Genomic DNA, 22,500 nt, shown 5'->3' with positions numbered 1-22,500 from the left:
TCAGTGCTACCTCGGTCATGTCCCTCTGGCTCCCATTTTGGTAATGTTTGCTCTTTGGAGGGGGCTGCGGGGGTCCGTCACAAGGACCCAGTGCGTTCTCCTGGTCTCTCCGCAGCGCGGGGTAACCTGTGAAAGAGAGGCACGGGTCAGGCGAGGCCCAAAATGAGAGCAGATCGGGCGCAGATTGATGGGAACGTCGATTGCCACCCAGTTTCGGGGGTTGACGGGTGCCCTTGCTGGGAGATGGTCCCTGCCTGGGCACTTGGGTGGCACATAGAAACGTCAGAGAAGGGGTGGAGCCATTCAGCCCTCAATCATAGGGTGCTCATCAAACTCAGCCCCCGTTCCCCACTTTCACCCTTCTATCCCTTTAGCCCCGAGAACTATATCCAAGTCCATCCTGAAAGCTTCCGATGGTTCAGCTCTTGCCCACTTTCTGTGGTAGAGAATTCTACAGACTCCCCCCCCCACCCTCTCAATTCTCTGGGTCAAAATGTTTCTGCTGACCTCAGTCCTATCTCTGTATCCTTCGGCTATGACCCTCTGGTTCTGGGCTCTCCCCTGGGTCATCAGGAACATACTTTACCTGTCTAGTCCCCTTTAGCACTTGAAAGGTTTCTACAGGACCAACCCCCCCTGAAAACCGCCCCCACCCCCACAATTCTTCTAAACTCCGTGTGAATATAATCCTAACCCGATCCAGTCTCTCTCCATCCATCAATCCATGCCATCCCAGGAATCTGTCTGGGAAACATTTCACTGCTGGCCCTCCATTCGCCAGAGCCCCCTCCCCTCAGATAAGGAGACCCCCCCCCAAACCTCCCACACACACAATACTCCGTGGTCCCGTCTCTCCCCGACCAATTACAGAGGGGCATTCCTGCTCCTGTACTCCGATCCTCTCGCCATGGAGGGGCCAACATCCCATTGGCGTTCCTCATTCCCTGCTGCTCCTGGCTTTCAGCGACTGGCGTGCGAGGGGACGCCCGGGTCTCCTTGCATCTTTCTCTCCCCCACCTCCTTGTTTCTGCTCCCGAACCCTTTTCACCAGCTCAGGCCTGGGAATGGTGTCCAGGTCCTACTGCATATAGAATCCCTCAGTATCTGTAATGGAGCGAATGGGGTTGGATTTTCCAAAATCATCAACAAACATTGGAATTGCGATGGCGCGGGGTTTTGGGGGGGGGCGCGGGTGGGGGAGGATCCCAGAACGTTCTGGAATGGAGCGAAGAGCTTTTATTAAGCGAGAACAGCGAGAGAGGATAAACAAAATACAGCACGCTGAGCAGGCCGGGACGATGAAGAGAAATTTGTAGCGCTGCGCGAGCCGAGCTGGCCATTATGTACTCAGAGTCCATGTGGCATCCGCTGCGGTGATCTGCGAGGCGTGGATTTGCAATGAAGACTGGCGCCGATCACCAAACGGAAGACTTTTGGGACGCAGTTGCCGATATCTCGCCACCTATACAACCAGAAGATGGTGACTGTGATTCTCCGGGGGCATCAAGAAAACGCGACAACGATCTCTGACGCTCATGATACCTTGGGAACCAGGCGAGCGTCACGCCGTCACCCATCCCCTGGCAACAACACCGCCCCCACCAACCCCCAGGTGTTTCCACCCTCTCTGTGTGTGTGTGTGTGTGTGTGTGTGTGTGTGTGTGCGCGCGCGCGTCCCTCAGAATCACGCTCCCCGGGCACTAATCCCGCACAGAAATCCAGTCATCCCAATGGATCTTTTCTCCAAAAGCTGAATTCCCCGGTTAGGCTGGGAATCGTCACCCAGGCTCCCAGCGGGCGGTTAAGGATCACCCACAATGCAGTGGGGCTGGAGAGCAGAATGGCCAATTCCGTCCCCAGCAGATGTTAGCGAAGTGGAGCGATCTTTCCGGTCATCCATTTTACTTTTAACTCCGGAATTATATTGGGTTCAACCTTGACTATAAATTCCTTAAGACCCCTTAGGAGCGCTGATGCACAGCGGGATTTTGGGGCGGATGTCCCTAGCCCCCTGTAAGTGACAACACGAGCGGATAAGGTGGGAAAGGAGGCGTACAGCAAGTCGAGGGCAGATGTGAAAGGAATCTGTCGAATTGCGAGGGGCACGGCTTGTCAGAGTCTCTTCCCCAGAGTAGAAACGTCAAACACTAGGGAGCAAAGGTTTCAGGTGAGCCGGGGGAGAGGTTTACAGGAGATGTGCGAGGCACAATTTTTTATGGGTAGGTGCCTGGAATGTGCGAACAGTAGCAGTGGTCGAAACTGACACAATGGTAGTGTTTAAGAGGCAGACACATGCACAGACGGAAGGCAGAGGGACTGCGCGCAGGGAGATGGGTTTGGTCTGGAATGGGTCAGAACAAACCCAGTGGGCCGAAGGGCCTGTTCCAGCACTACACAAGCTAATGTTCTACTTGCTCTGGTAGGATTTAAACTCACGTCCTCAGAGCGTTAACTGGACTTCTAGTCCTCTGGCAATACCATGATATCACCACCTAAAACCAAATAAACTGAGGCGTTCTGCCCTGTCTTCATCAGGACCCTTGGCAAGAGTGCCAAGTTTCAAACAATAGCAACAAGTCAATCCAGTGGGAGAAACGATCCGGTTGTCCGAACGTTGCCACGGAAGGAAAGGAAACATTAGCCTGCCACAGGCTCCCCAGCTGTTTAAATTGTTGCGATGGTCAGAACTTTGGCACTCTTGCCAAGTGTCCTGAGGAGCGCAAAATGGAAAACGTCAGCCGTCAGAGATATCATAGGCGGGTGGCACCTGGGATCGAAAGAAACAAAGTGAGCAACGCCAAAAAGGAGTGGACGCCAAAGCAAGCAGAGGAAGGGATGTACGTACCGTTTCGGCCATGTTGGGCCTTGAGAGGTCGGACCTTGTTTCTTTCTCAAAGATGACCTGCGATTTGCTGAGGTTCTGTTCTTTCCTCCTGGCCTTATTCGCTCTGCGGTTCTGGTCATCCTTGCCTGGGCTCCCATCCACTTTGTGTCCGAGCAGCGGGTCCAAAACGGAACTGCAGAGACGCGGCCAAGATTCTGAGCTCAGGTCCCCATCTCAAAGCGGCCCCCCACTCCCGTCCTTCTGAGGGACACGACTGGGAAGCACTCGAACCTCCCCTCGTCCCCCCCCCCCCCCCCCCCCCCCGCCCCGCCAAACCACCACCCCCCAACCTCAACACGGCTGGACTGGAGCTCTGCCCCTGAGGCTTCTGGGAGGCAGTCTGTCACCCCGAGAGGTGACCTTTTCTGATCCCTCCCTATCCCGGAAACTCTGAACCACCTTCAGATCGCGAAGGCGGTCAAAAGCGAGAACCCCCACCCCCTACAAATCCTCTTGGGGGAGAGGGAACCCTTCTTTACTTAGCTCTTCATGCCCATCCAAGATGGCCGACCCCTCAGTCTGCGACACATGGCCCCCGCGTCCAAGACCCCCCAGCCAAGCGGCCGGGCAGCGATCACCGTCAGCCTCTTCCCTTGAGAGTTTTACCGAGATCCCTTCTTTGTGGGGAGATCTGCGACGGGCTGGAGCTGATGTAGGCCATTTGGCCCACGGCGTTCAATCAGCTCTGAGCTGCTACTCCCCCACAGTCCTCGATTTCCCCCTTTCTGATTAAAAACCCATCTGGGCCATGAATGCACTTCACAACCCAGCCCCTACAGCCCTGTCCGGCGAGGAATTCCACACTTTAGCTCCTCTCAGAGGAGAAATCACTCCTCATCGCCACCTTCAATGGGTGACCCCTTATTCTGAGATGACAACCTCTGGTCCAAGACTCTCCCACAAGGGAGTGGGGGGGCACACAACCTCTCCGCAGCCCCTCCACCCCCGACAGGTCCTTTGAGGGACATCGCTGGCTCGGGTAGCATTTATTGCCCAGAGTTCAGCGTCAACCTCATTGCTGTGTGGGTCTGGAGTCACATGTAGCCCGGTTTCCAGCCCCGAAGGGTGGTCGTTTGTTTCAATAAGGTCGCCTCTCATTGTTCGAAATGAATACAGGCCCCGGCCTACTCCTCCTTCCCAAGACCAGTCGAGAGAACCTACCCCGGCCTGCCTCCGATGGCTGGTCTATCTCTGCTTGGATACGGGGCCCCCCCCGCCCCGTTCACGGCATTCTGGCTGCGGCCCGAGATGCAGGGTCCGGCCAAATGACGGGGCACCGGGGAGGTGGGGGGGTGGTGCAGGGGCAAGTGGAGGGTGGGTCATTGGGGTTTGTGACCTCCAATTGGACCCCTTTCTCTCTCTCTCTCTCTCTCTCTCTCAGGGACAATCGGGAGGCATTCGGGCGTTCGATCTGGGCAACCTTGGGGGTCGCTCGTCCAGTGGAGAGGACCCCAACCCCCCACAACCCCACAGCTCCACCAACTGCCCGCCCAACCAAACCACCCCCCCCCACCCCCAACCAAACCCCCACTCGCTGGGAGCCAATGGGCCAGGTGGAGGCCCAGATGGGGGTGGCTGCCCCCCCACACCCCGACGACCCTCCCGCCAACCGGAGGCCGCACCTACCCGTCCGATGCCGGGCGCGAGGACGGGCCATCGGAGGAGCCCGGCACTGCCGTCGAAGACAGCGAGATGGTGGAGTGGCGCCACAGTGTGGCCGGCATGATGTAGGGCAGTACCACAGATCCCGACCGGCTTCGCTTCCTGTCGATGAGAGAGGGAGCCTGGGTGGGGGGGGAGGGGGCGGGGGGTGGGGTGTTGTTGGGGGGAGACGGTCAAAACGGTTGCTGAAGGTTCAACCTCGCCCACCCCGCAAAAGAAGCGCCAACCCCTCCTCACCATCCCTGCGACGGTCGTGGGGTGCGCCCGGAGTCTGCCCAGGGTGGGGAGTTGTAGGGGTGAGGGGCTTGGGTGAACCAAGCCTCGGCAGAGCTGTCGAACTGGGCCAAGGGTCGGCGTCGATGTCCGACCCCAATAGGTGGTTGGGGGGGAAAGGGGGTAGATGGGCCAGGAGGGGAGCGCCGGTACCTCCACCTCCCCCCACAACCATGCAGCTGGGCGCAGGCCCACGGCGCGTGCGATCTCCCAGCATGGGCGGTGCCAGCTTGGCAGAAACATGGGGGTGGGGGCTGGTGATGGGAGAGGGTGGGGTGGGGGGAACGTCGGCCCGGCAATGCCAAGGTGCCAACCCACCAGGGTAATGACGCCGTAGAGTTTCTCGACCTTCTCCTTCAGCTCCTTGAAGCAGGAAACGAGCCAGTTGTGGAGCGGTCTCAGTTCCTCCATTGACTTCTCCTCGTGGATCCGTATCCCCTCCGTCAGCAGCGGGATCTGGGAGATCGAGGGGAGGGAGGGAGGAGTAGGGAAAGAGACGGGAGCAGGCCGTGAGTTCGAGGCAAAATTAAAACAGTTGTTGGGGGGGTGGGGGGGGAGGTTACCCTGCCCTGACGCTAATGCCCCCCCCCCCACCAACAACATCCTCCACCCTCACAAATGCCCATTTGTGGAGTAGCCCTGTGGCAGGGTGCAGCTCCACCCCAAACCAGGCCATTCAGCCCATCGGCAACCCGGTGAGTGCCCATTTCTCCCCAAACGCTCGTCCTTTCCGAAATTTGTCCTCGCCTCCAAATTGCCAGGCCGCTGGAAAGCTCTCCCAACTGATTACCACTCCCCAGGGAGGATCCGTCATTCCGAACCCTCCCTCACCCGGATCCTTAAACCATCTTTGAACATATGCTATCCACTCCGACGACATTCCTGAAATGGACTTAATTTTCTCCCAGTGGAATTCCCTTTACAATGCTTGACGGTAAAATTGGCATCTCTCGGCCGCCCCTCAAGCTGGCGTGGTTTGGATGAGGCCCTTTCCAGAGGAGTTGGGGTCTGGAGTCATGAGTAGGCCGGGCCGGGTACTGCCAGCGGATTTCCTTCCTGCCAGGGGTCAGGGCACAGGCGCCTCGCGGCCCCGTTTGACAGCGCCAATGGGCCACTCAGCCCATCTACTGCTCTGTCGGCCGCTCGCCGCCGACAACCTCCGCCCGTCCCGGCCTTAAGCCGTCAGGAAGCTCCGCACGGTCCCCACTCCCGGAGCAAGGAGGTGTCCTTCCTTATCTCCGGAACTTCTAACAGCGAAGAGATTGGCCCTTCGGCCCGTCTATGCTAGCCAGCGAGCGCCCTATCCATTCCCAGTCGGTTTCCCCACGCTCTTTCAACTTTCTTGGAGAAATAGTTCATCAGCCGTCGCTGGGCTTCTGTTTCTGTCGGTATGGGCAGTGCGCTCCACCTGCCCCACCACATTCTGGGTCAAAACCCGTTCCTAAAACCCTCTTCAAAACCTCCCGCCTTTTCCCTTAAAACTACGGCCCCTCTGCCTCTATTTTCGTCAAATTCAAATTCCATCATGCACCAGAGTAGGATGTGAGCCCAGCGATAATCCCAGTAGGCCCCGTTCACTTTAGAAAGAGGAACAGTTCCGCCCCATCCTCACAATACAATCATATCCTTCCTATCTCAGAGATAACAAAGTGTGGAGCTGGATGGACACAGCAGGCCCAGCAGCATCTCAGGAGCACAAAAGCTGACGTTTCGGGCCTAGGCCTCCTGAAGACGCCGCTCGGCCTGCTGCGTTCATCCAGCTCCACGCCGTACTATCTCGGATTCTCCAGCATCTGCAGTTCCCATTATCTCTGAAACATTCTTCCAACTGTGTGAGGACCAAAACTGCTCGGAATATTCCTGCCTTGAACTAAAATTGCGCAAACCTCTTCCTTAAACCTTGAGGTAAAGTATTATCCCTTCATCCAAAGACCCTGTCACCGACTGTCCAACCCTGGGGTCGCTGCGAAACAGCCTCTCAGCGCCGCCCTCGCCGCTAATATTCATTTACCTGACATTCACAACTGGCATCACAGGGTGATGAAGGGGGCATTCGGTACGCTCGCCTTTATCGGTCAGTGCGTTGAGTAGAGGGAGTTGGGAGGGTCATGTTGCAGCTCTACAGGACATTGGTCAGGGCCCCTTTTGGAATACTGCGTTCAATCCCGGTCTCCCTGCTACAGGAAGGATGTTGTTAAACTGGAAAGGGTTCAGAAAAGATTTACAGGATGTTGGAGGGTTTGAGCTACAGGGAGAGGCTGGGGCTGTTTTCCCCGGAGCGTCGGAGGCTGAGGGGGTGACCTTATAGAGGTTTATAACAGCATGAGGGGCATGGACAGGGTGAATAGTGAAGAGTGGGGGGAGTCCAAAACTGGAGGGGCATAGTTTTAAGGGGAAAGGGGCCTGGGGGTAACTTTTTCACACAGAGGGTGGTGCGTGTAGGGAATGAGCTGCCAGAGGAAGGGGTGGGGGCTGGTACAGGGACAGCATTTAAAAGGCATCTGGATGGGTACATGGATAGGAAGGGTTTAGAGGGATATGGGCCAAATGGGACCAAATTAATTTAGGATGTGCGGTTAGTATGGACGAGGTGGGCCGAATGGTCTGTTTTGGTGGTGTATGACTGTGTTGGCCACGCATGATTCCCTAATCCATTTGGGGAAATGGGTCTGATCGAAGGGATTGGAAACCAGGGATGGTAGCGTCATCGAAATCACCCCCCCCCCCGGCTCTGGACTTGGCGTCCAGAGAGCCTTGCGGCCAGAGTGAGGGTGGGCAAGAATGGGTTCAAACCCACCAACACCCCCCTTCAACTGACGGGATTCAAACTAAAGCCTGAAATTAAAAATTCATCTCCCCCACCCCCCCCAACCCCCTGCCCCCACCTCGCCGGTTCACAATTGCCCCTTCAAGTGGAGTGTAATGAGGCCCTTCAGCCCCACGGCTGAGCCGCTCGATGGCGATGGGTAAATCCCTTGAAGCCGTTTGCCTGCGCAGGGGTGGGGGTTGGAGAAACAGGGCTGAGAGATTTGCCCCCCACCCCGGCTTTGCATTTACCCCTTTGACGCAAGCCACCTACCTGCAATGCGATTTGTTGCTTCAACATGTCAATTTTGTCTCGATCTTCGGGATGCTCCTGAAGGTACTTTGAATGGAAGAACGCCTGGGAGGCGAAGCAGAAAAGAACAGAAAAGGAGAGAGAGAGAGAGAGAGAGAAAGAGAGAGTGAAAAAACCCCCAACAAACTGGAGACGGACTCGTAGCCCACTCAGCCGCAACATAGAGTCAGCCCGAGGTCAGGGGGGTGGGTGGGGGGTGGATCCGAACGAGAGCTGAAGATCAGGGGGGTGGGGGGGGGGGGGGGGGGGGGGGCGGTGGTGGGGAGTCTGGTTCCCATGTGCTGGTGGCCACCACAGTTTGGTTCCATTAAGGTGTGGAAGAGGATGCTTCGCTCTCGTCAGGACACGCGCGCAAAAACGCCGCATTTCGAGCTGCCACAGCACCACATTCGCTCTGGAGGGAGTTATGGGTAATCCAAAAAAAGGGCCCGATTGTAGCTAAGGGACGACCTCTACCCCCACCCATGGAGATGCCCACATCGATCATCCGTTGGCGCCTGACGAACCCCTCTATTCTCCAGCAATTTTAACGGTAGCTCCCCTCGAAGATCGGGCATTCTTGCCGTCCTGTCCTGATTGTCTCTGTTTTTTGTTTGCCTGGAGAGCGATGCCTGTGGCCCTTAGCTGGCAGGGTCCCTGTGTGCCCGACACAATCCAAGCGGATGATCTCCACGCAACGGCCCCCACCCCCACCTTCGCCGCCAGCCTCGCTCCGATCCACGTGGGCATACCTTCTCATAGTTGGCCAGCCCGCCCATCACTCCAGCGTCGACTATTCCAGAGAGGAGCATGGAGAGGGGGTGGGCAGGGAGCGAGCTGTCCCAGGCATGCTGTTGGACCATGTTGCTAATCCTTTCATTTGTCCGTTCCATGGTCTCGATGGCATTCTCCAGAGGGCTAATCTCCTCCTGGGGGACAGGTGGGAGGAGGCAAAGGTATATTGGTTCTCAACCCTGCCTTCGGTGTGTGTGTGCGTGAGTGTGTCTGTGTGTGTCTGTGTGTGTGAGTGTGTGTGTGCGTGTCTGTGTGTGAGTGTGTCTGTGTGTGAGTGAGTGCGAGTGTGTGTGTGTGAGTGTGTGCGAGTGTGTGTGAGTGAGTGTGAGACAGTGTGTGTGTGAGAGAGAGAAAGTGTGAGTTTGTGTGTGTGTTTCAGTTTGTGTGTGTGTGTGTGTGAAAGAGTGTGTGTGTGAGAGAGTGTGTGTGTGTATGTGTGTGCGTGTGAGTGTCTGTGTGTGAGAGCGTGTGAGTGTGTGTGAGTGAGTGTGTGTGTGTGTGTGTGTGAGACAGTGTGTATGTGTGAGAGAGAGAAAGTGTGAGAGTTTGTGTGTGTGTGTGTGTGTGTGTGTGAAAGAGTGTGTGTGTGTATGTGTGTGCGTGTGAGTGTCTGTGTGTGTGTGTATGTGTGTGCGTGTGAGTGTCTGTGTGTGAGAGCGTGTGAGTGTGTGTGAGTGAGTGTGTGTGTGTGTGTGTGTGAGACAGTGTGTATGTGTGAGAGAGAGAAAGTGTGAGAGTTTGTGTGTGTGTGTGTGTGTGTGTGTGAAAGAGTGTGTGTGTGTATGTGTGTGCGTGTGAGTGTCTGTGTGTGTGTGTATGTGTGTGCGTGTGAGTGTCTGTGTGTGAGAGCGTGTGAGTGTGTGTGAGTGAGTGTGTGTGTGTGTGTGAGACAGTGTGTATGTGTGAGAGAGAGAAAGTGTGAGAGTTTGTGTGTGTGTGTGTGTGTGTGTGTGAAAGAGTGTGTGTGTGTATGTGTGTGCGTGTGAGTGTCTGTGTGTGAGAGTGTGTGAGTGTGTGTGAGTGTGTGAGACAGTGTGTATGTGTGAGAGAGAGAAAGTGTGAGAGTTTGTGTGTGTGTGTGTGTGTGTGTGAGAGAGAGTGTGTGTGAGAGAGAGTGTGTGTGAGAGAGAGTGTGTGTGAGAGTGAGAGTGTGTGTGAGAGTGAGAGTGTGTGTGAGAGAGAGAGTGTGTGTGAGAGAGAGAGTGTGTGTGAGAGAGAGAGTGTGTGTGAGTGAGAGTGTGTGAGTGAGAGTGTGTGAGTGAGAGTGTGTGAGTGAGAGTGTGTGAGTGAGAGTGTGTGAGTGAGAGTGTGTGAGTGAGAGTGTGTGAGTGAGAGTGTGTGAGTGAGAGTGTGTGAGTGAGAGTGTGTGAGTGAGAGTGTGTGAGTGAGAGTGTGTGAGTGAGAGTGTGTGAGTGAGAGTGTGTGAGTGAGAGTGTGTGAGTGAGAGTGTGTGAGTGAGAGTGTGTGAGTGAGAGTGTGTGAGTGAGAGTGTGTGAGTGAGAGTGTGTGAGTGAGAGTGTGTGAGTGAGAGTGTGTGAGTGAGAGTGTGTGAGTGAGAGTGTGTGAGTGAGAGTGTGTGAGTGAGAGTGTGTGAGTGAGAGTGTGTGAGTGAGAGTGTGTGAGTGAGAGTGTGTGAGTGAGAGTGTGTGAGTGAGAGTGTGTGAGTGAGAGTGTGTGAGTGAGAGTGTGTGAGTGAGAGTGTGTGAGTGAGAGTGTGTGAGTGAGAGTGTGTGAGTGAGAGTGTGTGAGTGAGAGTGTGTGAGTGAGAGTGTGTGAGTGAGAGTGTGTGAGTGAGAGTGTGTGAGTGAGAGTGTGTGAGTGAGAGTGTGTGAGTGAGAGTGTGTGAGTGAGAGTGTGTGAGTGAGAGTGTGTGAGTGAGAGTGTGTGAGTGAGAGTGTGTGAGTGAGAGTGTGTGAGTGAGAGTGTGTGAGTGAGAGTGTGTGAGTGAGAGTGTGTGAGTGAGAGTGTGTGAGTGAGAGTGTGTGAGTGAGAGTGTGTGAGTGAGAGTGTGTGAGTGAGAGTGTGTGAGTGAGAGTGTGTGAGTGAGAGTGTGTGAGTGAGAGTGTGTGAGTGAGAGTGTGTGAGTGAGAGTGTGTGAGTGAGAGTGTGTGAGTGAGAGTGTGTGAGTGAGAGTGTGTGAGTGAGAGTGTGTGAGTGAGAGTGTGTGAGTGAGAGTGTGTGAGTGAGAGTGTGTGAGTGAGAGTGTGTGAGTGAGAGTGTGTGAGTGAGAGTGTGTGAGTGAGAGTGTGTGAGTGAGAGTGTGTGAGTGAGAGTGTGTGAGTGAGAGTGTGTGAGTGAGAGTGTGTGAGTGAGAGTGTGTGAGTGAGAGTGTGTGAGTGAGAGTGTGTGAGTGAGAGTGTGTGAGTGAGAGTGTGTGAGTGAGAGTGTGTGAGTGAGAGTGTGTGAGTGAGAGTGTGTGAGTGAGAGTGTGTGAGTGAGAGTGTGTGAGTGAGAGTGTGTGAGTGAGAGTGTGTGAGTGAGAGTGTGTGAGTGAGAGTGTGTGAGTGAGAGTGTGTGAGTGAGAGTGTGTGAGTGAGAGTGTGTGAGTGAGAGTGTGTGAGTGAGAGTGTGTGAGTGAGAGTGTGTGAGTGAGAGTGTGTGAGTGAGAGTGTGTGAGTGAGAGTGTGTGAGTGAGAGTGTGTGAGTGAGAGTGTGTGAGTGAGAGTGTGTGAGTGAGAGTGTGTGAGTGAGAGTGTGTGAGTGAGAGTGTGTGAGTGAGAGTGTGTGAGTGAGAGTGTGTGAGTGAGAGTGTGTGAGTGAGAGTGTGTGAGTGAGAGTGTGTGAGTGAGAGTGTGTGAGTGAGAGTGTGTGAGTGAGAGTGTGTGAGTGAGAGTGTGTGAGTGAGAGTGTGTGAGTGAGAGTGTGTGAGTGAGAGTGTGTGAGTGAGAGTGTGTGAGTGAGAGTGTGTGAGTGAGAGTGTGTGAGTGAGAGTGTGTGAGTGAGAGTGTGTGAGTGAGAGTGTGTGAGTGAGAGTGTGTGAGTGAGAGTGTGTGAGTGAGAGTGTGTGAGTGAGAGTGTGTGAGTGAGAGTGTGTGAGTGAGAGTGTGTGAGTGAGAGTGTGTGAGTGAGAGTGTGTGAGTGAGAGTGTGTGAGTGAGAGTGTGTGAGTGAGAGTGTGTGAGTGAGAGTGTGTGAGTGAGAGTGTGTGAGTGAGAGTGTGTGAGTGAGAGTGTGTGAGTGAGAGTGTGTGAGTGAGAGTGTGTGAGTGAGAGTGTGTGAGTGAGAGTGTGTGAGTGAGAGTGTGTGAGTGAGAGTGTGTGAGTGAGAGTGTGTGAGTGAGAGTGTGTGAGTGAGAGTGTGTGAGTGAGAGTGTGTGAGTGAGAGTGTGTGAGTGAGAGTGTGTGAGTGAGAGTGTGTGAGTGAGAGTGTGTGAGTGAGAGTGTGTGAGTGAGAGTGTGTGAGTGAGAGTGTGTGAGTGAGAGTGTGTGAGTGAGAGTGTGTGAGTGAGAGTGTGTGAGTGAGAGTGTGTGAGTGAGAGTGTGTGAGTGAGAGTGTGTGAGTGAGAGTGTGTGAGTGAGAGTGTGTGAGTGAGAGTGTGTGAGTGAGAGTGTGTGAGTGAGAGTGTGTGAGTGAGAGTGTGTGAGTGAGAGTGTGTGAGTGAGAGTGTGTGAGTGAGAGTGTGTGAGTGAGAGTGTGTGAGTGAGAGTGTGTGAGTGAGAGTGTGTGAGTGAGAGTGTGTGAGTGAGAGTGTGTGAGTGAGAGTGTGTGAGTGAGAGTGTGTGAGTGAGAGTGTGTGAGTGAGAGTGTGTGAGTGAGAGTGTGTGAGTGAGAGTGTGTGAGTGAGAGTGTGTGAGTGAGAGTGTGTGAGTGAGAGTGTGTGAGTGAGAGTGTGTGAGTGAGAGTGTGTGAGTGAGAGTGTGTGAGTGAGAGTGTGTGAGTGAGAGTGTGTGAGTGAGAGTGTGTGAGTGAGAGTGTGTGAGTGAGAGTGTGTGAGTGAGAGTGTGTGAGTGAGAGTGTGTGAGTGAGAGTGTGTGAGTGAGAGTGTGTGAGTGAGAGTGTGTGAGTGAGAGTGTGTGAGTGAGAGTGTGTGAGTGAGAGTGTGTGAGTGAGAGTGTGTGAGTGAGAGTGTGTGAGTGAGAGTGTGTGAGTGAGAGTGTGTGAGTGAGAGTGTGTGAGTGAGAGTGTGTGAGTGAGAGTGTGTGAGTGAGAGTGTGTGAGTGAGAGTGTGTGAGTGAGAGTGTGTGAGTGAGAGTGTGTGAGTGAGAGTGTGTGAGTGAGAGTGTGTGAGTGAGAGTGTGTGAGTGAGAGTGTGTGAGTGAGAGTGTGTGAGTGAGAGTGTGTGAGTGAGAGTGTGTGAGTGAGAGTGTGTGAGTGAGAGTGTGTGAGTGAGAGTGTGTGAGTGAGAGTGTGTGAGTGAGAGTGTGTGAGTGAGAGTGTGTGAGTGAGAGTGTGTGAGTGAGAGTGTGTGAGTGAGAGTGTGTGAGTGAGAGTGTGTGAGTGAGAGTGTGTGAGTGAGAGTGTGTGAGTGAGAGTGTGTGAGTGAGAGTGTGTGAGTGAGAGTGTGTGAGTGAGAGTGTGTGAGTGAGAGTGTGTGAGTGAGAGTGTGTGAGTGAGAGTGTGTGAGTGAGAGTGTGTGAGTGAGAGTGTGTGAGTGAGAGTGTGTGAGTGAGAGTGTGTGAGTGAGAGTGTGTGAGTGAGAGTGTGTGAGTGAGAGTGTGTGAGTGAGAGTGTGTGAGTGAGAGTGTGTGAGTGAGAGTGTGTGAGTGAGAGTGTGTGAGTGAGAGTGTGTGAGTGAGAGTGTGTGAGTGAGAGTGTGTGAGTGAGAGTGTGTGAGTGAGAGTGTGTGAGTGAGAGTGTGTGAGTGAGAGTGTGTGAGTGAGAGTGTGTGAGTGAGAGTGTGTGAGTGAGAGTGTGTGAGTGAGAGTGTGTGAGTGAGAGTGTGTGAGTGAGAGTGTGTGAGTGAGAGTGTGTGAGTGAGAGTGTGTGAGTGAGAGTGTGTGAGTGAGAGTGTGTGAGTGAGAGTGTGTGAGTGAGAGTGTGTGAGTGAGAGTGTGTGAGTGAGAGTGTGTGAGTGAGAGTGTGTGAGTGAGAGTGTGTGAGTGAGAGTGTGTGAGTGAGAGTGTGTGAGTGAGAGTGTGTGAGTGAGAGTGTGTGAGTGAGAGTGTGTGAGTGAGAGTGTGTGAGTGAGAGTGTGTGAGTGAGAGTGTGTGAGTGAGAGTGTGTGAGTGAGAGTGTGTGAGTGAGAGTGTGTGAGTGAGAGTGTGTGAGTGAGAGTGTGTGAGTGAGAGTGTGTGAGTGAGAGTGTGTGAGTGAGAGTGTGTGAGTGAGAGTGTGTGAGTGAGAGTGTGTGAGTGAGAGTGTGTGAGTGAGAGTGTGTGAGTGAGAGTGTGTGAGTGAGAGTGTGTGAGTGAGAGTGTGTGAGTGAGAGTGTGTGAGTGAGAGTGTGTGAGTGAGAGTGTGTGAGTGAGAGTGTGTGAGTGAGAGTGTGTGAGTGAGAGTGTGTGAGTGAGAGTGTGTGAGTGAGAGTGTGTGAGTGAGAGTGTGTGAGTGAGAGTGTGTGAGTGAGAGTGTGTGAGTGAGAGTGTGTGAGTGAGAGTGTGTGAGTGAGAGTGTGTGAGTGAGAGTGTGTGAGTGAGAGTGTGTGAGTGAGAGTGTGTGAGTGAGAGTGTGTGAGTGAGAGTGTGTGAGTGAGAGTGTGTGAGTGAGAGTGTGTGAGTGAGAGTGTGTGAGTGAGAGTGTGTGAGTGAGAGTGTGTGAGTGAGAGTGTGTGAGTGAGAGTGTGTGAGTGAGAGTGTGTGAGTGAGAGTGTGTGAGTGAGAGTGTGTGAGTGAGAGTGTGTGAGTGAGAGTGTGTGAGTGAGAGTGTGTGAGTGAGAGTGTGTGAGTGAGAGTGTGTGAGTGAGAGTGTGTGAGTGAGAGTGTGTGAGTGAGAGTGTGTGAGTGAGAGTGTGTGAGTGAGAGTGTGTGAGTGAGAGTGTGTGAGTGAGAGTGTGTGAGTGAGAGTGTGTGAGTGAGAGTGTGTGAGTGAGAGTGTGTGAGTGAGAGTGTGTGAGTGAGAGTGTGTGAGTGAGAGTGTGTGAGTGAGAGTGTGTGAGTGAGAGTGTGTGAGTGAGAGTGTGTGAGTGAGAGTGTGTGAGTGAGAGTGTGTGAGTGAGAGTGTGTGAGTGAGAGTGTGTGAGTGAGAGTGTGTGAGTGAGAGTGTGTGAGTGAGAGTGTGTGAGTGAGAGTGTGTGAGTGAGAGTGTGTGAGTGAGAGTGTGTGAGTGAGAGTGTGTGAGTGAGAGTGTGTGAGTGAGAGTGTGTGAGTGAGAGTGTGTGAGTGAGAGTGTGTGAGTGAGAGTGTGTGAGTGAGAGTGTGTGAGTGAGAGTGTGTGAGTGAGAGTGTGTGAGTGAGAGTGTGTGAGTGAGAGTGTGTGAGTGAGAGTGTGTGAGTGAGAGTGTGTGAGTGAGAGTGTGTGAGTGAGAGTGTGTGAGTGAGAGTGTGTGAGTGAGAGTGTGTGAGTGAGAGTGTGTGAGTGAGAGTGTGTGAGTGAGAGTGTGTGAGTGAGAGTGTGTGAGTGAGAGTGTGTGAGTGAGAGTGTGTGAGTGAGAGTGTGTGAGTGAGAGTGTGTGAGTGAGAGTGTGTGAGTGAGAGTGTGTGAGTGAGAGTGTGTGAGTGAGAGTGTGTGAGTGAGAGTGTGTGAGTGAGAGTGTGTGAGTGAGAGTGTGTGAGTGAGAGTGTGTGAGTGAGAGTGTGTGAGTGAGAGTGTGTGAGTGAGAGTGTGTGAGTGAGAGTGTGTGAGTGAGAGTGTGTGAGTGAGAGTGTGTGAGTGAGAGTGTGTGAGTGAGAGTGTGTGAGTGAGAGTGTGTGAGTGAGAGTGTGTGAGTGAGAGTGTGTGAGTGAGAGTGTGTGAGTGAGAGTGTGTGAGTGAGAGTGTGTGAGTGAGAGTGTGTGAGTGAGAGTGTGTGAGTGAGAGTGTGTGAGTGAGAGTGTGTGAGTGAGAGTGTGTGAGTGAGAGTGTGTGAGTGAGAGTGTGTGAGTGAGAGTGTGTGAGTGAGAGTGTGTGAGTGAGAGTGTGTGAGTGAGAGTGTGTGAGTGAGAGTGTGTGAGTGAGAGTGTGTGAGTGAGAGTGTGTGAGTGAGAGTGTGTGAGTGAGAGTGTGTGAGTGAGAGTGTGTGAGTGAGAGTGTGTGAGTGAGAGTGTGTGAGTGAGAGTGTGTGAGTGAGAGTGTGTGAGTGAGAGTGTGTGAGTGAGAGTGTGTGAGTGAGAGTGTGTGAGTGAGAGTGTGTGAGTGAGAGTGTGTGAGTGAGAGTGTGTGAGTGAGAGTGTGTGAGTGAGAGTGTGTGAGTGAGAGTGTGTGAGTGAGAGTGTGTGAGTGAGAGTGTGTGAGTGAGAGTGTGTGAGTGAGAGTGTGTGAGTGAGAGTGTGTGAGTGAGAGTGTGTGAGTGAGAGTGTGTGAGTGAGAGTGTGTGAGTGAGAGTGTGTGAGTGAGAGTGTGTGAGTGAGAGTGTGTGAGTGAGAGTGTGTGAGTGAGAGTGTGTGAGTGAGAGTGTGTGAGTGAGAGTGTGTGAGTGAGAGTGTGTGAGTGAGAGTGTGTGAGTGAGAGTGTGTGAGTGAGAGTGTGTGAGTGAGAGTGTGTGAGTGAGAGTGTGTGAGTGAGAGTGTGTGAGTGAGAGTGTGTGAGTGAGAGTGTGTGAGTGAGAGTGTGTGAGTGAGAGTGTGTGAGTGAGAGTGTGTGAGTGAGAGTGTGTGAGTGAGAGTGTGTGAGTGAGAGTGTGTGAGTGAGAGTGTGTGAGTGAGAGTGTGTGAGTGAGAGTGTGTGAGTGAGAGTGTGTGAGTGAGAGTGTGTGAGTGAGAGTGTGTGAGTGAGAGTGTGTGAGTGAGAGTGTGTGAGTGAGAGTGTGTGAGTGAGAGTGTGTGAGTGAGAGTGTGTGAGTGAGAGTGTGTGAGTGAGAGTGTGTGAGTGAGAGTGTGTGAGTGAGAGTGTGTGAGTGAGAGTGTGTGAGTGAGAGTGTGTGAGTGAGAGTGTGTGAGTGAGAGTGTGTGAGTGAGAGTGTGTGAGTGAGAGTGTGTGAGTGAGAGTGTGTGAGTGAGAGTGTGTGAGTGAGAGTGTGTGAGTGAGAGTGTGTGAGTGAGAGTGTGTGAGTGAGAGTGTGTGAGTGAGAGTGTGTGAGTGAGAGTGTGTGAGTGAGAGTGTGTGAGTGAGAGTGTGTGAGTGAGAGTGTGTGAGTGAGAGTGTGTGAGTGAGAGTGTGTGAGTGAGAGTGTGTGAGTGAGAGTGTGTGAGTGAGAGTGTGTGAGTGAGAGTGTGTGAGTGAGAGTGTGTGAGTGAGAGTGTGTGAGTGAGAGTGTGTGAGTGAGAGTGTGTGAGTGAGAGTGTGTGAGTGAGAGTGTGTGAGTGAGAGTGTGTGAGTGAGAGTGTGTGAGTGAGAGTGTGTGAGTGAGAGTGTGTGAGTGAGAGTGTGTGAGTGAGAGTGTGTGAGTGAGAGTGTGTGAGTGAGAGTGTGTGAGTGAGAGTGTGTGAGTGAGAGTGTGTGAGTGAGAGTGTGTGAGTGAGAGTGTGTGAGTGAGAGTGTGTGAGTGAGAGTGTGTGAGTGAGAGTGTGTGAGTGAGAGTGTGTGAGTGAGAGTGTGTGAGTGAGAGTGTGTGAGTGAGAGTGTGTGAGTGAGAGTGTGTGAGTGAGAGTGTGTGAGTGAGAGTGTGTGAGTGAGAGTGTGTGAGTGAGAGTGTGTGAGTGAGAGTGTGTGAGTGAGAGTGTGTGAGTGAGAGTGTGTGAGTGAGAGTGTGTGAGTGAGAGTGTGTGAGTGAGAGTGTGTGAGTGAGAGTGTGTGAGTGAGAGTGTGTGAGTGAGAGTGTGTGAGTGAGAGTGTGTGAGTGAGAGTGTGTGAGTGAGAGTGTGTGAGTGAGAGTGTGTGAGTGAGAGTGTGTGAGTGAGAGTGTGTGAGTGAGAGTGTGTGAGTGAGAGTGTGTGAGTGAGAGTGTGTGAGTGAGAGTGTGTGAGTGAGAGTGTGTGAGTGAGAGTGTGTGAGTGAGAGTGTGTGAGTGAGAGTGTGTGAGTGAGAGTGTGTGAGTGAGAGTGTGTGAGTGAGAGTGTGTGAGTGAGAGTGTGTGAGTGAGAGTGTGTGAGTGAGAGTGTGTGAGTGAGAGTGTGTGAGTGAGAGTGTGTGAGTGAGAGTGTGTGAGTGAGAGTGTGTGAGTGAGAGTGTGTGAGTGAGAGTGTGTGAGTGAGAGTGTGTGAGTGAGAGTGTGTGAGTGAGAGTGTGTGAGTGAGAGTGTGTGAGTGAGAGTGTGTGAGTGAGAGTGTGTGAGTGAGAGTGTGTGAGTGAGAGTGTGTGAGTGAGAGTGTGTGAGTGAGAGTGTGTGAGTGAGAGTGTGTGAGTGAGAGTGTGTGAGTGAGAGTGTGTGAGTGAGAGTGTGTGAGTGAGAGTGTGTGAGTGAGAGTGTGTGAGTGAGAGTGTGTGAGTGAGAGTGTGTGAGTGAGAGTGTGTGAGTGAGAGTGTGTGAGTGAGAGTGTGTGAGTGAGAGTGTGTGAGTGAGAGTGTGTGAGTGAGAGTGTGTGAGTGAGAGTGTGTGAGTGAGAGTGTGTGAGTGAGAGTGTGTGAGTGAGAGTGTGTGAGTGAGAGTGTGTGAGTGAGAGTGTGTGAGTGAGAGTGTGTGAGTGAGAGTGTGTGAGTGAGAGTGTGTGAGTGAGAGTGTGTGAGTGAGAGTGTGTGAGTGAGAGTGTGTGAGTGAGAGTGTGTGAGTGAGAGTGTGTGAGTGAGAGTGTGTGAGTGAGAGTGTGTGAGTGAGAGTGTGTGAGTGAGAGTGTGTGAGTGAGAGTGTGTGAGTGAGAGTGTGTGAGTGAGAGTGTGTGAGTGAGAGTGTGTGAGTGAGAGTGTGTGAGTGAGAGTGTGTGAGTGAGAGTGTGTGAGTGAGAGTGTGTGAGTGAGAGTGTGTGAGTGAGAGTGTGTGAGTGAGAGTGTGTGAGTGAGAGTGTGTGAGTGAGAGTGTGTGAGTGAGAGTGTGTGAGTGAGAGTGTGTGAGTGAGAGTGTGTGAGTGAGAGTGTGTGAGTGAGAGTGTGTGAGTGAGAGTGTGTGAGTGAGAGTGTGTGAGTGAGAGTGTGTGAGTGAGAGTGTGTGAGTGAGAGTGTGTGAGTGAGAGTGTGTGAGTGAGAGTGTGTGAGTGAGAGTGTGTGAGTGAGAGTGTGTGAGTGAGAGTGTGTGAGTGAGAGTGTGTGAGTGAGAGTGTGTGAGTGAGAGTGTGTGAGTGAGAGTGTGTGAGTGAGAGTGTGTGAGTGAGAGTGTGTGAGTGAGAGTGTGTGAGTGAGAGTGTGTGAGTGAGAGTGTGTGAGTGAGAGTGTGTGAGTGAGAGTGTGTGAGTGAGAGTGTGTGAGTGAGAGTGTGTGAGTGAGAGTGTGTGAGTGAGAGTGTGTGAGTGAGAGTGTGTGAGTGAGAGTGTGTGAGTGAGAGTGTGTGAGTGAGAGTGTGTGAGTGAGAGTGTGTGAGTGAGAGTGTGTGAGTGAGAGTGTGTGAGTGAGAGTGTGTGAGTGAGAGTGTGTGAGTGAGAGTGTGTGAGTGAGAGTGTGTGAGTGAGAGTGTGTGAGTGAGAGTGTGTGAGTGAGAGTGTGTGAGTGAGAGTGTGTGAGTGAGAGTGTGTGAGTGAGAGTGTGTGAGTGAGAGTGTGTGAGTGAGAGTGTGTGAGTGAGAGTGTGTGAGTGAGAGTGTGTGAGTGAGAGTGTGTGAGTGAGAGTGTGTGAGTGAGAGTGTGTGAGTGAGAGTGTGTGAGTGAGAGTGTGTGAGTGAGAGTGTGTGAGTGAGAGTGTGTGAGTGAGAGTGTGTGAGTGAGAGTGTGTGAGTGAGAGTGTGTGAGTGAGAGTGTGTGAGTGAGAGTGTGTGAGTGAGAGTGTGTGAGTGAGAGTGTGTGAGTGAGAGTGTGTGAGTGAGAGTGTGTGAGTGAGAGTGTGTGAGTGAGAGTGTGTGAGTGAGAGTGTGTGAGTGAGAGTGTGTGAGTGAGAGTGTGTGAGTGAGAGTGTGTGAGTGAGAGTGTGTGAGTGAGAGTGTGTGAGTGAGAGTGTGTGAGTGAGAGTGTGTGAGTGAGAGTGTGTGAGTGAGAGTGTGTGAGTGAGAGTGTGTGAGTGAGAGTGTGTGAGTGAGAGTGTGTGAGTGAGAGTGTGTGAGTGAGAGTGTGTGAGTGAGAGTGTGTGAGTGAGAGTGTGTGAGTGAGAGTGTGTGAGTGAGAGTGTGTGAGTGAGAGTGTGTGAGTGAGAGTGTGTGAGTGAGAGTGTGTGAGTGAGAGTGTGTGAGTGAGAGTGTGTGAGTGAGAGTGTGTGAGTGAGAGTGTGTGAGTGAGAGTGTGTGAGTGAGAGTGTGTGAGTGAGAGTGTGTGAGTGAGAGTGTGTGAGTGAGAGTGTGTGAGTGAGAGTGTGTGAGTGAGAGTGTGTGAGTGAGAGTGTGTGAGTGAGAGTGTGTGAGTGAGAGTGTGTGAGTGAGAGTGTGTGAGTGAGAGTGTGTGAGTGAGAGTGTGTGAGTGAGAGTGTGTGAGTGAGAGTGTGTGAGTGAGAGTGTGTGAGTGAGAGTGTGTGAGTGAGAGTGTGTGAGTGAGAGTGTGTGAGTGAGAGTGTGTGAGTGAGAGTGTGTGAGTGAGAGTGTGTGAGTGAGAGTGTGTGAGTGAGAGTGTGTGTGTGAGAGTGTGTGTGTGAGAGTGTGTGTGTGAGAGTGTGTGAGTGAGAGTGTGTGTGTGAGAGTGTGTGAGTGAGAGTGTGTGAGTGAGAGTGTGTGAGTGAGAGTGTGTGTGTGAGAGTGTGTGTGTGAGAGTGTGTGTGTGAGAGTGTGTGTGTGAGAGTGTGTGTGTGAGAGTGTGTGTGTGAGAGTGTGTGTGTGAGAGTGTGTGTGTGAGAGTGTGTGTGTGAGAGTGTGTGTGTGAGAGTGTGTGTGTGAGAGTGTGTGTGTGAGAGTGTGTGTGTGAGAGTGTGTGTGTGAGAGTGTGTGTGTGAGAGTGTGTGTGTGAGAGTGTGTGTGTGAGAGTGTGTGTGTGAGAGTGTGTGTGTGAGAGTGTGTGTGTGAGAGTGTGTGTGTGAGAGTGTGTGTGTGAGAGTGTGTGTGTGAGAGTGTGTGTGTGAGAGTGTGTGTGTGAGAGTGTGTGTGTGAGAGTGTGTGTGTGAGAGTGTGTGTGTGAGAGTGTGTGTGTGAGAGTGTGTGTGTGAGAGTGTGTGTGTGAGAGTGTGTGTGTGAGAGTGTGTGTGTGAGAGTGTGTGTGTGAGAGTGTGTGTGTGAGAGTGTGTGTGTGAGAGTGTGTGTGTGAGAGTGTGTGTGTGAGAGTGTGTGTGTGAGAGTGTGTGTGTGAGAGTGTGTGTGTGTGAGTATGTGTGTGTGTGAGAGTGTGAGTGTGAGTGCGTGTGTGTGTCTGTGTGAGTGTGTGTGTGAGTGTGTGCGTGAGTGTGAGTTTGAGTGTGAGTGAGTGTGTGTGTGAGTGAGTGTGTGTATCTGTGTGAGTGTGTGTGTGTGTCAGCGAGAGTGTGAGAGTGAGAGTGTGTGTGAGTGTGTGAGTGTGTGAGTGTGTGAGTGTGTGAGTGTGTGAGTGTGTGAGTGTGTGAGTGTGTGAGTGTGTGAGTGTGTGAGAGTGTGAGTGTGTGAGTGTGTGAGAGTGTGAGAGTGTGAGAGTGTGAGAGTGTGAGAGTGTGTGAGTGTGTGAGTGTGTGAGTGTGTGAGTGTGTGAGTGTGTGAGTGTGTGAGTGTGAGAGTGTGAGAGTGTGTGAGTGTGTGAGTGTGTGAGAGTGTGAGAGTGTGAGAGTGTGAGTGTGTGAGAGTGTGAGAGTGTGAGAGTGTGAGAGTGTGAGAGTGTGTGAGTGTGTGAGTGTGTGAGAGTGTGAGAGTGTGAGAGTGTGAGAGTGTGAGTGTGTGTGTGTGTGAGAGTGTGAGAGTGTGAGAGTGTGAGAGTGTGTGAGTGTGTGAGTGTGTGAGTGTGTGAGAGTGTGAGAGTGTGAGTGTGTGTGTGAGAGTGTGTGAGAGTGTGTGAGAGTGTGTGAGAGTGTGTGAGAGTGTGTGAGAGTGTGTGAGAGTGTGTGAGAGTGTGTGAGAGTGTGTGAGAGTGTGTGAGTGTGTGTGAGTGTGTGTGAGTGAGTGTGAGTGAGTGTGAGTGAGTGTGAGTTTGAGTGTGAGTGAGTAAGTGTGTGTGTGAGTGAGTGAGTATGTGTGTCTGTGTGGGTGTGTGTGTGAGTGAGAGTTTGTGTGTGTGTGTGAGTGTGAGTGTGTGAGTTTGTGTGTGTGTGTGTGTGTCTGTGTGTGTGTGTGTGTGGGTGGGTGGGTGAGAGTGTGTGTGTGTGTGAGTGAGTGTGAGTGTATGTGTGTGTGGTTGAGTGAGTGTGCGTGTCTGTGTGAGTGTGTGTATGTCAGTGAGAGTGTGTGAGTGTGTGAGTATGTGTGTGTGTGAGAGTGTGAGTGTGAGTGCGTGTGTGTGTCTGTGTGAGTGTGAGTGTGTGTGTGAGTGTGTGCGTGAGTGTGAGTTTGAGTGTGAGTGAGTGTGTGTGTGAGTGAGTGTGTGTATCTGTGTGAGTGTGTGTGTGTGTCAGCGAGAGTGTGAGTGAGTGAGAGTGTGTGTGAGTGTGTGAGTGTGTGTGAGTGTGTGAGTGTGTGTGTCTGTGTGAGTGTGTGAGTGTGTGTGTGAGTTTGAGTGAGGGAGTGTGTGTGTGTGTGCAGTGTGTGCGTGTGAGAGTGTGCGTGTGTGAGTGTGAGAGAGTGTCTGTGTGAGAGTGTGTGTGTGTGTGAGAGAGTGTCTGTGTGAGAGTGTGTGTGTGTGTGTGAGTTTGAGAGTGTGTGTGAGTTTGAGAGTGTGTGTGAGTTTGAGAGTGTGTGTGAGTTTGAGAGTGTGTGTGAGTTTGAGAGTGTGTGTGAGTTT

The 22,500-nt window shown here is 52.7% G+C and overlaps 1 protein-coding gene across 10 annotated transcripts in view; it reads right to left on the bottom strand.

Moving 5' to 3' along the window:
* Positions 1-22,500, bottom strand: part of LOC125447967 (dedicator of cytokinesis protein 5-like) — a 135,257-nt gene that overhangs the window by 6,461 nt on the left and 106,296 nt on the right. For 8 of the 10 annotated variants that reach the window (XM_059643850.1, XM_059643847.1, XM_059643849.1 and 5 more), the window contains 7 exons: positions 8,669-8,845; positions 7,899-7,982; positions 5,138-5,275; positions 4,511-4,668; positions 2,846-3,017; positions 1,348-1,462; positions 11-126 (listed from right to left, as the gene is read on the bottom strand). In XM_059643850.1, the coding sequence (XP_059499833.1) occupies positions 11-126; positions 1,348-1,462; positions 2,846-3,017; positions 4,511-4,668; positions 5,138-5,275; positions 7,899-7,982; positions 8,669-8,845 (960 nt within the window). Of the gene's footprint in view, positions 1-10; positions 127-1,347; positions 1,463-2,845; positions 3,018-4,510; positions 4,669-5,137; positions 5,276-6,601; positions 6,997-7,898; positions 7,983-8,668; positions 8,846-22,500 lie in introns of those variants that run through there. The other 2 variants (XM_059643853.1, XM_059643855.1) reach the window with 2 other exon arrangements.

This window comes from Stegostoma tigrinum, unplaced genomic scaffold, assembly GCF_030684315.1.
Source record: "Stegostoma tigrinum isolate sSteTig4 unplaced genomic scaffold, sSteTig4.hap1 scaffold_291, whole genome shotgun sequence".
In the NCBI taxonomy this organism is placed as follows: Eukaryota; Metazoa; Chordata; class Chondrichthyes; order Orectolobiformes; family Stegostomatidae; genus Stegostoma; species Stegostoma tigrinum.
This window is presented reverse-complemented; position numbering and strand designations above follow the sequence as displayed.